Raw genomic sequence first — 17,742 nt, 5'->3', positions numbered from 1 at the left:
GCAAGCGATCCAGGTGATGCCCTTGTATGGCCCAAAGCTGAGCAATGCTGTCCAGGTGGCACTACTGACCTCTATTGTCTAAACGTCCCCTCAATCTCTCCTCATGTTCCCTCCCAGTCTCTTTTCAGTCTTCTTTTCAGTCTTCTCTCAGTCTCCCTCTCCCTCTTAGTCTCTCTGTATCGATCATCCTTTAGTCTTCCGCTCAGGATCCCTCAGTCTTGTCCTGAGATATGGGATGACCAGGGTTATGCCCATCGTATAGATGCTTCTACTGACAGAACTGATAGTTACTGATAGAAACTGGTGGGTTGGCATTGATTCCATGATCCCCGTGAGGATGTTGTCTTCAGTTCTCAGTGTCAAGGCAGAATGTGATAATCTGATCTCATGATGCACACATGTACAACCCTGCTTTACTGGCTGACAGTCACAGACCCGGCACTGGGCCTGTGGAAGCAAAAGGAAGTCCCTATGCTCCAGGAGCTGATGGCAGGAAAGACAGATGTGACCCCTCAAGGCAGAGGAAACACAGACTTAACAGCCACAAAAAGCAGAGTGAAGGTATCCCTGTAAAAGATTCATGAGATGGCAGCTAAGGAATTTGTTTTGGAAAGGCCAAATTTGAGCTGGAATCAAGACAGGAAGGCAAATTGTATGCAGGGACAAAGATAAGTTCTGGGCAACAAGTCCAGGGGACAGTTGAGGAAGAGGGATCAGGGGACACAGGAAAGATGAGAAGCTGAGGAAAAAGCCTTGGTGGGCAGCATCACAGATGGAGGAAAAAGAGGAGCCAGAGGGACAAAGCTCACCCAATGCAGGGTGGTGAGGTTTCGTGAAATGAAGCTGGGAGGGAGGCTACTGGTGTCTTGGGGGTCTTTCAGTAGCAAAGCTAAAGGGTTTCCAGGAAGGGAGTGGGTCAATGAGTACACTGGCCCTGCTAAATCCTGCTGGTGAACATATGGCTTCCTCAGGGCTGAAGTACCCCAATGCCCAGTGGGGGTGGGGGCTGGGGTGGTCCCCAGTATGGGCTAAGAAAGGCAGTAAGAAGACAAGGGGATGACATGCCCATGTGGTAGCCGGGGCAGCATAGGGACGTCTGTATGGCCCATCCTTGGGAAAGGGTCACAGAGGACTAATGGAGAAAGAGAAGGAGCTGCAGGGGAGGAGGGACTGGCCATCACACTGAAGTGAGCTACCTCTAGTGGTGAGAGGAGACCAGCAGGGGAGAGAAGAGCAGTGGAAGGATCAACTGGGAGAAGGGAAGGGACGCTGTGGTCAGGATTGGCACACCTGCACTGGAACAGCTCCCATTCACTCTGGAGATCTGGGAGATGCAGGTCATTTTACTTCTGCAGACAAAGGGCTTGGAAGTGCTGTGAGTCCTTCCCACAGTCCCAGGGACAGAGGCAGGGGACGATACATAGGTCACCTCTTGGGGCCACAGGCGCTGGCCTTCCACCTGCTCCTGACCCCACAAGTTCCTTCCTGCCACTCTTGGCCTAGCCTTTAGTTTTGCACAGATTGAGTCCTCAGCTAACCGCCCCTGGAAGCTCAGGTGTCAGGTTTCTGCCCCACTGCTTCTGGAACTCTTTTTGTTACTTGCGTGATTTTCATCAAACTTCTTAGAGCAGATGGCGGTGCTCCATGCTTTACTCCTGAACTTGTCTGTTTTGTAGCAAAAGCCAGTGAGCTGATCCAGTTTCCAGGATGAGCTGGTAGCTGCTTCCACTGGTCACTAGAGGTGACAGCTGGGTGTAGTATGTCTAAGGAACTAGTGAGTATCCTTGCGCCATCCGTCTCAGGTAAGCTCAGGATTCGTCCCCAGGATGCAAAAACTTCGATGGCCACCAGTACTTAGCAAAACATGAGCATCACGGGGAAGCCAGATGATCTGCGGTCTCAACGCTCCGGCCCCGGCCCGGCGCGTACAGAGCCCAGGGTCGCGGGTGGGCGCCGGTAGCTGGGGCCGCTCGCATCCTGGCCCGCAGAAACGGATCCAGGTCCACCTCGTCGCCTTCCTGCTTTCCGCCTCCTCTCGCTTTTCCTCCTCTTCCTCCGCCGCCGCGGCCTCCTGGCAGCCCAGGGAGGATGCCCGGGAGAGGGAAGTCCGTCCTGTCCGTCAGCCCGGGTGGTTATGCGCGGTGCGGCGCGGCTCTCATGGAGGCGGCGGCGGCGGCGGCTCCGGCAGCATCGCCCACTCCGTCTCCTCGCGGCCGCGGGGCTGGGGCTGGCTGCGTGCTCGGGGCTCGGGCACCGGGTGCAGACTGTGCTCAGGCTCGGCGGTCGCCGGGGCCGGGGCGGGGCCGGAGCTGCGGCTGGATCCGCGGTGGCAGGGACGATGGCGGCGGCGCGGGGACCATGCTCCCTTCTGGCTCGCTCCGCTCCGGGTACCGTCTCTCATAATATTTTATTTTTAATTATAGTTTAGATATTTAAAATTATTAATGATGGCAAAAAATTAGTTATGGCAACTGTAAGATTGAAGTTTTCTTTTTTCCTGAGCTAACCATTACTTTTATCCTTTTATAGTTTTATTTATTTATTTTTATATTTTTGTTGTTGGTTTTTCTAGGGAGGGTCTCACTCTAGTCTAGGCTGACCTGGAATTAAGTATGTAGTCTCATGATGACCTTGAACTCACTGCGATACTCCTACCTCTGCCTCCCAAGTGCTGGGATTAAAGGCGCGTGCCACCACACCTGCCTCGTTTTTCTTTTTTATAAAAACATTCTTATTTGCAAGCAGAGAGAGAGAGAGCGGGGAGGAGAGAAGGAGGGATGGAGGAAGGGAGGGAGGGAGAAATGAACACCAGGGCCTGTTGCCACAGCAAGCAAATTCCAGACACATGTGCCACTTTGTGCATCTGGCTTTAGTTACTAGGGAATTGAACTCAGGCCTATAGGCTTTGCAAGCAAGTGCCTTTAACCATTGGGCTGACTCTCCAGCCCATTTTTGTCTTTTGTTGTTGTTTATTTATTTTTTGAGGTAAGGTCTCATACTAGCCCAGGCCAACCTAGATCACACTTTGTAGTCTCAGGGTGGCCTTGAACTCATGATGATCCTCCTGCCTCTGCCTCCCAAATACTGATATTAAAGGAGTGCACTAACATGCCCGGCTTCATTTTTGTATTTTTTTAAACATATTTTTAGGGGGCTGGGTAGGGTGGCATACAGCACTTGGGAGGCAGAGGTAGGAGGATCACCTTGAGTTCAAGGCCACCCTGAGACTAACTACATAGCACATTCCAGGTCAGCCTGAGCAAGAGGAAGACCCTACCTTAAAAAACCAATAATAATAATAGTAACAACAATAATAAAGTATTATGGCTATAGAGATGGCTTAGCAGTTAAGGTGCTTGCCTGTGTAGCTTAAGGACCCAGTTCAATTCCCAATACCCATGTAAGCCAGGTGTACATGGGGGTGCATGCATGTGGAGTTCATTTGCAGTGGCTACTTCCAGGTCAGTCTGGGCTAGAGTGAGATGCTACCTCAAAGAGGAAAAAAACAAACAAACAATATTTTTAGGGCTGGAGAGATGGCTTAGCAGTTAAGGCACTTGCCTGCGAAACCTAAGGAACTATGTTTGACTCCCCAGGTCCCACATAAGCCAGGCACACAAGGTGATGCATGTACAAGATTGCACATGCACACAAGGTGGTGCACATGTCTGGAGTTCAATTACAGTGGCTGGAAACCCTGGCGCTCCACTCTCTTTCTCCTCTCTCTCTTGCTCTTGTGCGCTCTCACAAAAGAAGCCAGTCTGTTGGCCTTGCCTGAAAAAATATATACATTTAGTCTTCTATTTGTTTATTTGAGAGAGAAAGAGAGACAGAGAGAGAGAGTGTGCATGGGCACACTAGGGTCTCCAGCCACTGCAAATGAACTCCAGATGCATGTCCTATCTTGTGTATCTGGCTTTATGTGGGTCCTGGGAAATCAAACCTGGATCCTTTGGCTTTGCAAGCAAGCGCCTAAACCACTAAGCCATCTCTGCAGCTCTTAAAAACTATTTTTTTAAATTTAAATTTAAATTTTTATTTATTTGACAGAGAAAGAGGGGGGAGAGAGAGAGAATGGGTGCACCAGGGCTTCCAGCCACCGCAAATGATCTCCAGATGTATGTGCCCCCTTGTGCATTTGGCTAACGTGGGTCCTGGGGAATCGAACCTCAGTCCTTTGGCTCTGCAGGCAAATGCCTTAACCACTAAGCAATTCCTCCATCCCCTTAAAAACTATTTTTATTGTGAGCAGAAAGAAAGAGGGGAAAAAAATGAATGAATATGGGTACAGTGGCCTCCTGCCTCTCCAAACAAACTCCAGATGCATATACCACTTTGTGCCTCTGGCTTTCCGTGGATACAGGGAATTCAGTCTGGGTGGTGGGCTTGGCAAACAAGTGCCTTGAACCATTGTGCCATTACTCCAGGTCTTTGTCTTTTTTTAAGTTTTCTTTGTATAGATTCATGTTTTTCTTTTACCCAAATAAAATTAGCCCTGCAATTGTTTCCTTTTTAATTTTGAAACAAGGTCTTAACATGTAACCCAGGCTGGCCTCAAACTTCAACGTCCTAAGAGAGTTAGGAGTACAAGTGTAAGCCATCATACCTGGCTCACATAATATTTTATGCAGTAAAAGTATTATATTAATGATTCTGAACATAATGTATCAGTTACAAAGGTATCATTTTCAGTAGTATTTTAGTATAGCAGTACTAATAACTGAGAGGGTGCTGAATATATTAGATAATACTATTCTTTAAAATTTTTTTATTTATTTATTAGAGAGAGCAAGGGGGAGGGAAAGAGACAGGTAGAAAGAAAGAGAGAATGGGCATGCCAGGGCATTCAGCCACTGCAAACGAGCTCTAGATGAGTGGGCCACTTTGTGCATCTGGCTTATGTGGGTCCTGGGGAATTGAACCTGGGTCCTTTGGCTTTGCGGGCAAGGGCCTTAACCATTAAGCCATCTCTCCAGCTCTAGATTATACTATTTTTAAAAACAGCCTTTCTTAGCCGGGTGTGGTGGCGCACGCCTTTAATCACAGCACTTGGGAGGCACAGGTAGGAGGATCACAGAGAGTTCAAGGCCACCCTGAGACTACATAGTTAATTTCAGGTCAGCCTGGACCAGAATGAGACCCTACCTCGAACCCCCCCCCCCCAAAAAAAAAAAAAACAGCCTTTACCCACTTCCTCTGCTGTCTGCCATTCCTTTTCTGTTTTTTTTTTTTTTTTTTTTCAACAGAGCTTTAAACTGTCACCTGTGACTCACTGTGTCCAGTGTTCTGTATCCCTTCTTTCCTGAACTCATTCAACCTTCCACAGCCTTTGACAGTGCACATGTCAAGATAATTCTCAGTGGCTTTTTTTTTGCTAAATCTGTTGGACCTCTTAGTTCATTTGACAGTTTCTCTACTTGGTTTCCAGGTGACCACATCCTAAGTTTTCTTCTTTCTTAGTCTCTCCTCAGGTACCTTTTCTGGTTCCTGATACCTCTGCTAAAAAAATGCAGTGACTCTGGAATCAGTTTTTGGTGCTCTTCTTTTCTGAGTCTCCCTTTGGTGGCTGTATCCAGCCTCATCACATGACCCTCATAGTTCAGACTGCACCTTACACCCAACACACAGTTTATTCTCCCAGTCCTTTTCCTCTGCCTTGGTTTTTACTCCACATGCACTTACACTTTTTTGTTTGTCTTTATGCCTTTGTTGTATGGCACAGGTTGACCTTCAAGTCTTGAACCTTTTTTCAGCTCCCAAAATGCTGGGCTTTTAGGTGTGTACCACCATGGTTGGCCACTTTTTAAAAAGAGAATGTTTATTTAATTTTGAACTTTTTATTGACAGCTTCCATAAGTATAGACAATAAACCATGATAATTCCCATCCCCATTCTTCACCTCTCAAATCTACCGTCCATCAAATCTCCCACTTTCAATTAGTCTGTCTTCTATTTTGATGTTATCATCTTTTCATCTTATTATGAAGGTCTTGGTTAGGTAGTGTCAAGCATTGTGAGGTGCCCCAGCCAGCAGGGAGTTGAACAAGGACCTGAGGAGAAGCTAACCTGAATGGGAGAAGGCCAACACACACAAGAAGGAGACCATGCTAAGTGTTTGTCAAGGCCTCGAGATTTTATTTTTACATGTAGGTGTATATAAGGTTGTAGGGGCAAGGGGACGTAATCAGGCCAAAGATCACAGAGTTACTGGTTAAGCCGCAATGCCTTTGTTTCTTCATCAGCTACTGGTAGCATGGGGGAGTATTTACCCAAGTGTACGATTCCTTTGTTTCTGGTAGTTGAATTTTAGACGAGGAGGTAGAAACTTAACTTGCTATATGGCAGTCTTTGTTTCTGGTAGTTGAGTATTAGGTGAGGAAGTAGAAACTTCCTTGCTATATGGTGGTTTCTGTTAACATGGCTGAGGTTTGGTTCATAACTCCCAGCAGTGAGGTCATTGATATCCAGGTCATTTTATACTGGAAGATTGCATTGTAAGCAGTCCTACCCTCCCTTTGGCTCTTACATTCTTTCTGCCATGGACCCTGAACCTTAGACGGCATGATAGAAATGTTTCAGTGCTGAACATTCCCTTGTCACTTCTCAGCACTATGGTACCCTGTATTTACATCCCAGAGATTATCACCATCTGAAAGGAGAAGCTTTTCTAACCAAAAGTGAGAATAGCATAAATACATATGAGTATGAACATTAAGAGAAGTTCTTACCTAGTAGTGGTGAGCATAATATATATACTTAGCCAGACACCAGCAGGCGTTATACCCCTAGGGCTCATGACTTCCCCCCCTCCCGTCATAGGTTTTCAGTGTCAAACATATTCCCTCCCATAGAGCAAGCCTCCAGTCCCATTAGAGAGCAGTTGGTTTCCCCCATAACATGTCACTATTGCTTCTGTTGGCTTATTTGGCCTGGTTAGCCCATCTTGTTTATTTCCACTGATGACTTTTTCTCCCATGGAGCTGCATGCAGTATAGTTTTTACTAGCTTTCTGTCAGCTGGTCCACACAGGCAGTTTTCAGCTCAACTCCAGCAAGATTTCTCAGTGAAGCCATAGGCTTTTGACTTAGGTTTTCAGTACTGTGGAGCAGGCCTCCAGTCTAATTAGAGAGTGGTTGGTTTCCCTCATAACAGACATGCCACTATTGCACTAGTTGGCACATTTGGCCTGGCTGGCCAGGCTTAAGGCTTGCAGGGTCCACTGCTGTTTGACACCATTTATGACTTCTTTTTCTCAAAGAGCTGCATGCAGCATAGCTCTTAACAGCTTTTTGCCAGCTAGTCAACAGGGAGGAGGTTTCCAGCTTAGCTCCAGCTTGATTTCCCAGTGTCCTAGAGCCCAAGCATGTAGAGTCTTCAGCAATAGGGTCTTATCATCTAGTTCTGGTGGGCAGCCAGAGCCTTGGCAATGGCTGTAATGTTTTGGGGGCTTCAGTGACCTCCCTAATGGTTGGCCACATTTTATTTTATTTTGGTTTTATGAGAGGTAGGGTCTCACTCTAGCCCTGGCTGCCCTGGAATTCACTATGGAGTCTCAGGGTAGCCTCAAACTCACTGTGATCCTCCTACCTCTGCCTCCCAAGTGCTGGGATTAAAGGTGTGTGCCAGCACACTCAGCTGTTAGCCACATTTTAATGCACCATGTGTGTTGCAGGTGCTCTTTATTGTTACTACCTGTTTCCCCTTGGAAGAATCTCATAGGGTTAGAGACCACTCCCCCTGCAGGTTTTCTTCATTGATCCCAGACTCCTAGAATATTCATGATACTTAGTAGATATTAAGCAAATATTTATTGGATGAATGAATTATATGTAAGGGGATACATATGAAAACTTATGCCATGAATTTTATTGCTTTTTATTATAGAAATGTAGAAAATAAATTTATTAAGTGAAAATTTCAGTTGAGGCTTTTTTTTATATTTCAAGTTCCAGTTATGCTTTCTGTTTCTAAATTTTCAGCTTCTGTTGTGGAGGGTCAGAAAGGTATCATTCCTCGAGCTATCCAAGAAATATTTCAAAGCATCTCTGAAAATCCGAGCATTGACTTTAATGTAAAAGTATCATACATAGAAGTGTACAAGGAAGACCTAAGAGATCTTCTAGAATTGGAGACATCTGTGAAGGATCTTCATATCCGAGAAGATGAAAAGGGAAACACAGGTGAAGTAGCCTACTTAAATTGATTGCTTCATTAGCATATAGATAAACCTTAATTCAATTTCCAGATACAGTCCAAGGAAATTTTTTTAAATTTAATTTAATTTATTTATTTGAGAGTGACAGACAGAGAAAGAGGCAGAGAGAGAGAGAGAGAGAGAGCGCGCGCGCGCGCGCGCCAGGGCTTCCAGCCACTGTAGATGAATTCCAGATGCATACGCCCTCTTTTGTGCATCTGGCTAACATGGGTCCTGGGGAATTGAGCCTCAAATCTGGGTCCTTAGGCTTCACAGGCAAGCGCTTAACCGCTAAACCATCTCCCCAGCCCTCCAAGGAAATTTTTAAAAAATATTTTGAGCTGGGGGTGGTGGTTCATGTCTTCAGTCCCAGTACTCAAGAGGCAGAGGTAGGAGAATCATAGTAAATTCCAGATCATCCTGGGTTAGACTGAGAACCTACCTCAAAAAATATTTTTATCTATTTATATTTAAGAAAGAAAGAAAGGAGCTGAGTATGGGTGCCAGGGCCTTGAGCCTCTGCAAATTAATGCCAGACACATGTGCAACTTTGTGTATCTGGCATTACATGGGTACTGGGGAATTGAACCTGGGCCAGCAGACTTTGTAGGCAAGTGCCTTTTACTAATGAGCCATCTCCCTAGCCCTAGTCCAAAGAATTTTTAAAAACAGAGAACATTTGTTGTTCATTTTATTGGTTTACTTTTCCAGGCCAGGAATTGAACCAATGTTAGGCAAGTGCTAAACCACCAAATTACATCCCCAGAGCTTGTTCTCTTTCTCTCTCTCTCTCATACACACCTATTTTGGGACAGTATCTCACTAAGTTGTCCAAGCTGGCTTTGACCTTTAGATCCTCCTTCCTCATCCTCCAGCATAGCTGACTTTAAGGCCTGTACCACCAGGCCTAGTTCCCATTTTCTTATAGGCCATCCATAAAAACTGAAATAAAGAGTTCTTCTGGCTTTTGTTTTGTCCCATTTTGCTTCTTGGTTCTAGGAATTGAACCTAGGGCTTCACTTGTGCTTTTGTGTACATTTCTACCACTGAGCTATAACCTCTGTCCAATAGTTAACTATGATGTGTAAGTGAAAAAAACCTATACTTACAAAATAAATTACATCTTTTACAGTTTAGACACAAGTGCTGTGTATTAAATGGATACCTTTGGGACATTTTCTAAGTTTTCTTAATTGGCTTTGTTTGAAGCAAATCTCATTCTGTAGCACAGGCTGGCCTCAAACTTACAGTGATTCTCTTACCTTAGCCTCCCCAGTGATGAAATTACAGGTATAAGCCACCACATCCAGTTCCTAAAAATCTTTAATGATGCTGACTGGTTTGATTCTCTAGGTCCCACATAAGCCAGATGCACATGGTGGTGCATGTGTCCGGTGTTCATTTGCAGTGGCTAGAGGCCCTGGCATGCCCGTTCTCACTCAGTCTCTCTCTCCCTCCCTCCCTCCTTCTCTCTATCTGTAATAAATAAATAAAAACAAATTGGAAAACATTTAAAAAAGAATTAAAAAATTCATGTGTATGTATGTATGTTATGATGTTACTGTCTGCAATGCTACTAAAAAATTTTGGTGGGGCTGGAGAGATGAATTAGCAGTTAAGGCGCTTGCCTGCAAAGGCTAAGGACCCAGGTTTGATTCCCTAGAACCCACATAAAGCCAGATGCTCAAAGTGTGCAAGCATCTGGAGTTTGTTTGCAGCAGCTAGAGGCCCTCTCATGCCCATTCTCTCCCTCTCCTTTCCTCCCTCCCTCTTCTCTCTCTTTCCTTCTGTTTGCAAATAAATAAATAAGAACTTAAAAATTTGTGTGGGAGTGATGGCTTACCAGTTAAGACACTTGCCTGTGAAGTCTAAGGACCCAGGTTTGATTCTTCAGGTCCCATGTAAGCCAGATGCACATGGTGGTGCATGTGTCTGGTGTTCATTGGCTAGAGGCCCTGGCATGCCCGTTCTTACTCAGTCTCTCTCTCCCTCCCTCCTTCCCTCTCTCTGTCTGTAATAAATAAATAAAAACAAATTGGAAAAAATTTAAAAAAGAATTAAAAAATTCATGTGTATGTATGTATGTTATGCATGTATGTATTGTGTATCTATGTGTGGGCACATGTGTGTGTGTGCACTTGTGGATGAAGGTACATATGAATATAGAGTTTTTCTCAGTCGTTAGTCACTTTCCACCTTATTTACATAGACTGGGTCTCTAAGGTGAACACAGAGCTTATTGATTCAGCTAGCCAGCTTTATGGAGGAATCTGCCTATCTCAGCCTCCAGAGCCCTGAAATTACAAAAGGCCACCAACAAGGGTTTCTCAGGGCCCCATGCTTACATGGAAAGTGCCTTACTGACTGAGCCTTCTTCTCATCTCCTATTGATTTTTTGTTTGTTTTTGTTTTTTGAGGTAGGGTCTCAGTCTAACTTAGGCTGACATGGAATTCACTGTAGTCTCAGGGCCACCTCAAATGCGTGGTGATCCTCCTACCTCTGCCTCCTGAGTATTGGGATTAAAGGTGTGTGCCACCACACCTGGCTGTCCTATTGATAGTTTTCAATGGAGGCTATCTTCTGGGGCTATTTAGCAAGGAATAACTGTTGTGTAATCAATTTAACTCTACTGAACTTTGACAAAAACCTGGTTTTAAAACTTGCTATTACTGTTTTAAGTGATTGTTGGGGCTAAGGAATGCCACGTGGAGAACATGGATGAAGTGATGAGTCTCCTGAAGGTGGGAAATGCAGCCAGACATACAGGCATCACCCAAATGAATGAGCACTCCAGTAGGTCACATGCCATTTTTACAATCAGTATTTGTCAAGTTGAGAAAAATACAGAGGCAGCTGAAGATGGATCCCGAAGGCATCCGCATCGGCATATTGTCTCCAAATTCCATTTTGTGGATTTGGCTGGATCAGAAAGAGTAACCAAAACAGGGAATACTGGTGAACGGTTCAAAGAATCCATTCAAATCAACAGTGGATTGCTGGCTCTAGGAAATGTAATAAGTGCCCTTGGGGATCCACGAAGGAAAAGTTCACATATTCCATATAGGGATGCCAAGATTACTCGGCTTCTGAAAGATTCCTTGGGAGGCAGTGCCAAGACTGTCATGATCACATGTGTCAGCCCATCCTCCTCAGATTTTGATGAATCCTTAAACTCTCTTAAATATGCCAACAGAGCACGGAACATTAGGAACAAGCCTGCTTTGAACTTTAGCCCTGAGTCAGACCGCATGGATGAAATGCAATTTGAAATAAAGTTGCTTCGAGAAGCTTTGCGAAGCCATCAGTCTAGTATCAGCCAAACTAGCCAGATCCCTCAGGAGGACACGCCTGATAAAAGTAGAATCCATTCTCTTGAGGAGCAAGTAGCTCAGCTCCAAGAGGAATGTCTAGGCTACCAAAATTGTATAGAAGAAGCTTTTACCTTCCTGGTGGACTTAAGAGATGCTGTCAAACTCAACCAGAAACAGCAGCACAAGCTACAGGAGTGGATTAGTATGACTCAGGTCAGGAAGGCTGCCACCTTATTCTCCAGAAACCAAGGAGTTGAAATCCTAGAAGGACCACAGTATACAACAGTTCTCCAGCTGAAGAAATACCAGGTACTTAGAAATCACTTTCATTAATTAATTAATTAATTAATTGGCATATTTTTGAGACATGGTCTCTTTGTAGCACCAGCAGAATATAGCCTTTCATATGCTAGGCAAGCACTCTTCTACCACTGAGCTACATCCCCAACTCTGTTTTATTTTTCTTTTTTCGTTCTTTTTTTTTTTTGACATAAGGTCTCTAGTTCAGACTAGCATTGAACTCATGGTCATCCTCTTGCTTCAGCTTCCTAAGTGTTGGGGTTGTAGTATGTGCTACTATACCTGGCTTATATACATCACTTTTACAAGTAGCTTGCTTAAGGACTACATTTATTTGGCAATTCTAAAAGTCATTTTGGAATTTCAGAATGAGGCTGTTAGGGTGACTGGGCCCCTAAAGCAAGCAGGAAGAATGTCTTTGGGCTTGCCCTTGCAGTCTCCACTTTGCTAGAGATCAGAGAAGAATCTGGCTTCTCCTTATCTCTTGCCTAATCTGTTTTTCCTTAAACACCCTGTGTTTCTCTGTGGAAAGGGGTTCTACTTTCCTAAAATTAAGGTTTCAATCTGATCCTGGAATTCTGACTGATTAAACTCGGCCCTAAACTTGGCATTACAGCTGACCTCTTCTTGAGCCAGCCCTAGCCCAGACCTCCTTCTGGCTTTTTACCTCTACTGTACTTCTAAGTCCTTGCTCCTGCAGCCCCCCACCCACATTCATCTCTGCTCTGCTGGGCCAGGATGGGAGCAAGTAGGACCCCTACCTCTACCCCTATTTCCACATGGACACCCCACCCTCTCTTGCCTTTCACATGGCAGAAGCTCTCTTTACTTTCCTTCTCTTTTTCCCTGGAAAAAAAAATCATTTAACAATTATCCTTCTTAGTCTTATTGTATCCAAATTCTTTGGTAAAAGACCACAACTCATGGTTTGGAGTTTAAAGATTTTTCCTGAACCCTAAAAACCCTTTTAAAAGAAGTTTAAAAACAATTTTTTTTGTATTTTTATTTATTTATTTGAGAGACAGAGACATAGAAATGCTATGGGTTCACCATGCTCTCTGGCTACAGCAAATACACTGCAGACACATGTCATTTACTCATATGGCTTAACGTGGCTACTGGGAAATTGAACCCAGAGTGGTAAGTAGGTTTGACAAGCAACCTCTTTAACTGCTGTGCCATCTCCCCAGCCCCAAAAGTTTTTTTTTTTCTTTTCTTTTTCTTACTCTAGCCCAGGCTGACCCAGAACTCACTCTGTACTCCCAGGCTGGCCTCAGACTCACAGCAATCCTCCTACCTCTACTTTCTGACTCCCTAGTACGCCACCACGCCCAGCCAGAAGTTATTTTTTTTTCAGAAGTATTTTTAAAAAGAATCTTGTGAACTCTCATTGTCATTGCCTTCTTCTGTTTCTTCCTATGATCTCCTTTCCCATTCCTCAAGTTTTACCTTTGTTAGCTTGCCTTTCTCTCTCCTATGGTTAAACTATATTTTAATGTGTTATATTTATTAAATAGAACCTTATGAGCCTTCCCTGTTAAGGAAAGGATGAAAAAAAAAAACATTTTTAGGAGCAAAATTATGTTTCACTGAGTTTTTCTCCCTTTATGGCTTTGTGTTGTTTTCAGTAAAGTGCAAGGTGCTGGGGATCCAACCAAAGGCAAACACTATACCACATATCTGTGCCCTAGTCCTTTTTTATTTTTATCTATCTTTTTGAGATAGTCTCACACTGTAGCCCAGCGTGACCTCAAACTGAGCAGCCTCCCAAGTGCTAAGATTACACATGTGAGCCACTATGCCCATTATGGCTCTGTGTTTCAGTGTATTATACAGTCCAGAGGTGTTTGGAAGAATTTGAAATGAACACATAACAAAGAATATCATTCAAAGTAGGCTCGGGGGTTCCCTGGAGAGAGAACCCTACACTCAGGGCTTTTATTTAAGGTTAATGAATAGAAAACTACAGAGACCTTTAGCAGAATTAAAAGAATGTTTGGCATTTCCTACATATGACAATCATGAGTTGTTTGACTTGTGATTATCAGTTCAGATCATATACTTATTAGTTTGGATCTGAATTTTTGTTTAGGTTTATTTCATCAGAAAAACTTTGTAGAAGCTGTCAGTTTTTGCTTTCAAGAAGCTCTACCCAAGATGCACAGCTTTCCATGTCCTCAGGCTTAGCTTGTGCAAAGATTACCCTGTTATGAATTAACTTGACATCTACATCTCCCCCATTTAGCTTGATATCCACAGTGTGTCACCATACCCAGTTTTTTTTTTTTAATTTTATTTATTTATTTGAGAGCAACAGGCACAGAGAGAAAGACAGATAGAGGAAGAGAGAGAGAATGGGCGCGCCAGGGCTTCCAGCCTCTGCAAACGAACTCCAGACGCGTGCGCCCCCTTTTGCATCTGGCTAACGTGGGACCTGGGGAACCGAGCCTCGAACCGGGGTCCTTAGGCTTCACAGGCAAGCGCTTAACTGCTAAGCCATCTCTCCAGCCCACCATACCCAGTTTTAATGTGGTGCTGGGGATTGAGCCCAGGGCTTCTTGAATGCTAGATAAGCATTGTATCAACTGAGTTATATTCCCAAACTCCCTTTTGTGGTTCTTGAAAGAAGAAAACACATACACATTTCCTCACTGCTCATTCACAAAACACATGGATTTTGAATGATTGTATTTCACAAGGAAGCTGGGTATGGTAGGAAACACCTCTAATCCCAGCACTCTGGAAACTTAAATAGAAGGATTGTTGTGATCCTGCTTGAAAAACATATATATATATATATATATATATATATATATATATATATATATATATATATATATATATATGGAACACAGAGAACAGGGCACATTTGTTCTGCTTTTGTGGAGAGAAAGTTCATCAGTTAAGAATACTTTCCATGCAAACATGAAGACCTAAAGGGGCTTGAAACTGCCTGAATTTGGTTCCCCAGAACCCATGTAAACATCTGGACATGACCATAGTCCCAAGTCCAAGCAGAGGTGAGAGAATAGCTGGGGCTTTCAAAAATGGCAAATTCTAGCATCAGTAAGAGACACTGTCTTAAAGGAAACAACTGGATGGAGGAAAGCCAACTGACCTGTGTGCATTCATGAGGGGTATAGCATCTCTGAACATCCATGTACACACATATTGCACACATCCATGTACCACACATATTACATACATGCATCTACAAAAAAATCTCTATATTAATATCTACTGGTCTCTGGGCTGGAGAGGTGGTCTAGTGGTTAAGCACTTGCCTGTGAAGCCTATGGACCCTGGTTTGAGGCTCAATTCCCTAGTATCCAGGTAAGCCAGATGCACAAGGTGGCACATGCATCTGGAGTTTGTTTGCAGTATCTGGAGGCCCTGATGTGCCCATTCTCTCTGTCTGTCTGTCCCCCACCCCCTCTCTGTCGGTCTCAAATAAATAAAACAAAACAAAAAAATTAAAAAATACATCTACTGGTCTCTATCTTGTTATTTGAATGTTTTTTTTTTCTGTGTATGATTTTGGATTTCTGGTCATTTTGAAAATAATTGCTATATTATACAGATAAAATAGCTGTTGCACCATTTCATTATTTTTTATTTTTAAGCATTTTATTTATTTGAGAGAGAGAAAATGTGCATACCTGAGCCTCTAGACACTGAAAATGAACTCCAGATGCATGTGCCACCTTGTGCATTTGGCTTTGCATGAGTACTGGGGAATTGAACCCGGGTCCTCAGGTTTTGTAGGCATATGCCTTAACTTCTGAGTCATCTTTCCAGTCCAAAATATTTTTATTTATTTGTCTGCAAACAGAAAGAGAAAGAAGGGGGACAGACAGAGAGAGAATGGGCACACTAGGGCCTCTAATCACTGCAAGTGAACTCCAGACACATGTGCCACTTTCTGCATCTGGCTTTATGTGGGTACTGGGGAATTGGACCTGGCTTCTTAGGCTTTGCAGGTAGTACCTTAACCACTGACTCATCTCTCCAGCCCCATTTCATTATTTTTTTTATTTTTAATTAATTAATTGTTAATTTATTTTAAGATAGGGTCTCACACTAGCCCAGGCTGACCTGAAATTCACTATGCAGTCTCAGAGTAGCCTCAAACTCATGGTCATCCTCCTAACTCTGCCTCCCAAGTGCTGGGATTAAAGGCATGCACCCACCATGCCTGGGTCCCATTTTTATTATTTTAGCACCAAAAAATTATGTTTCTTTCTTTTGTTTTCTTTTTTTTTAAAATAACAACTTTCATAATTGTAAACAATATCCCATGGTAATTCCCTCCCTCCCCCCACTTTTCCCTTTGAAACTCCACTGTCCATCATATCCCCTCCCCCTCTCAATCAGTCTCTTTTATTTTGATGTCATGATCTTTTCCTCCTATTATGATGGTCTTGTGTAGGTAGTGTCAGGCACTGTGAGGTCATGGATATCCAGGCCATTTTGTATCTGGAGGAACACATTGTAAGGAGTCCTACCCTTCCTTTGATTCTTACATTCTTTCTGCCACCTCTTTCGCAATGGACCCTGAATCTTGGAAGGTGTGATAGAGATATTTCAGGGCTGAGCACTCCTCTGTCACATGCCACTATTGCACCCGTTGGGTCATTTGGCCTGGCTGGCCAAATATAAGGCTTGCAGTGTCCATTGTTGAGTATCTCTACTGGTGATTTATCTCTCCCCATTGAGCCACATGCAGCGTGGCTTTTTCCAGCTTCCTGACAGCTGGTCTACAGGGAGGAGGTTTTCAGCTCAACTCCAGCTGGCAAAAGGAACTTAAGGAAGGAAAGGTTTACTTTGACTCATAGTTTGAGGAAAAGCATGGTGGCAAAAGCATGAGGTGGCTAGTTACCTTGTGCCTGCAGTCAGGAGTATAGAGAGATGAATGCTAGTGTTCTGTGTGCTTTCTTTGGTTCAGTCTAAGAACTCTACCCGTGGATAGTGGCATCCACAATTAGGGTGTGTCTTCCTTCTTCAGTTAAACCCAGAGGGGTACTTTTCTCTTTTCTTTTCTGTTTTAATTTATTTGAGAGACACAGAAGCAGAGAGACAGAGAGAAAGAGAGAGAGAGAGAGAGAGAGAGAGAGAGAGAGAGAATAGGCACACCAGGACCTCCAGCCACTGTAAACAAACTCCGTATGCATGCGGCACCTTGTGTATCTGGCTTACATGGGTCCTGGGGAATTGAACATGGTCCTTTGGCTTAGCAGGCAGGTGTCTTAATAGCTAAGCTATCCCTCTAGCCCTTCTTTTCTTTGTTTTAAATATTTTTTTATTTATTTGAGAGAGAGAATGGGATAGGCATGCTAGGGCCTCTAACCACTGCAAATAAACTCTAGGCACATATGCTACCTTGTGCATCTGGCTTATGTGGTTACTAGGGAATTGAACCTGGGTGCTTAGGGTTTGCAGTTAAGTGCTTTAACCACTAAGTGATCTTTCTAGCCCCAGAGGGTAATTTTAAATCCAGTCAAGTAGACATAGAAGATTAGCCACCACAAAATATCAATCCTTTTTTTTTTTTTTTTTTTTTTGGTTTTGGTTTTAGGTTTTCAAGGTAGGGCCTTGCTCTAAGCCCAGACATTCCACCATTACACCAGTTGGTACAACCATACCTTATAGGGTCCACTGCCATTTAACACTGTTGATGACTGTTTTGTTTTGTTTTTCGAAGTAGGGTCTCACTTTGGCCCAGGCTGAACTGGAATTCCTTATGTAGTCTCAGGGTGGCCTTGAACTCATGGTGATCCTCCGACCTCTGCTGCGATTAAAGGCGTGTGCCACCATGCCTGGCTCCGTTGATGACTTTTATCTCCCAACAGTCTGCATAAATCTTTTTTTTTTTTTTTTTTGGTTTTTTGATGTAGGGTCTCACTCTGGTCCAGGCTGACCTGGAATTAACTCTGTAG

The 17,742-nt window shown here is 43.8% G+C and overlaps 1 protein-coding gene across 3 annotated transcripts in view; it reads left to right on the top strand.

Moving 5' to 3' along the window:
* Positions 1 to 17,742, top strand: part of Kif27 (kinesin family member 27) — a 211,992-nt gene that overhangs the window by 38,815 nt on the left and 155,435 nt on the right. For all 3 annotated transcript variants that reach the window (XM_045131475.1, XM_045131476.1, XM_045131474.1), the window contains exons 3-4: positions 7,980 to 8,180; positions 10,875 to 11,815. In XM_045131475.1, the coding sequence (XP_044987410.1) occupies positions 7,980 to 8,180; positions 10,875 to 11,815 (1,142 nt within the window). The remainder of the gene's footprint in view (positions 1 to 7,979; positions 8,181 to 10,874; positions 11,816 to 17,742) is intronic.

The sequence above is a fragment of the Jaculus jaculus genome, chromosome 12 (assembly GCF_020740685.1).
Source record: "Jaculus jaculus isolate mJacJac1 chromosome 12, mJacJac1.mat.Y.cur, whole genome shotgun sequence".
NCBI lineage: Eukaryota > Metazoa > Chordata > Mammalia > Rodentia > Dipodidae > Jaculus > Jaculus jaculus.
Note: the sequence above shows the minus strand (reverse complement) of the source record. Positions and strands in the feature narration are given on the sequence as shown.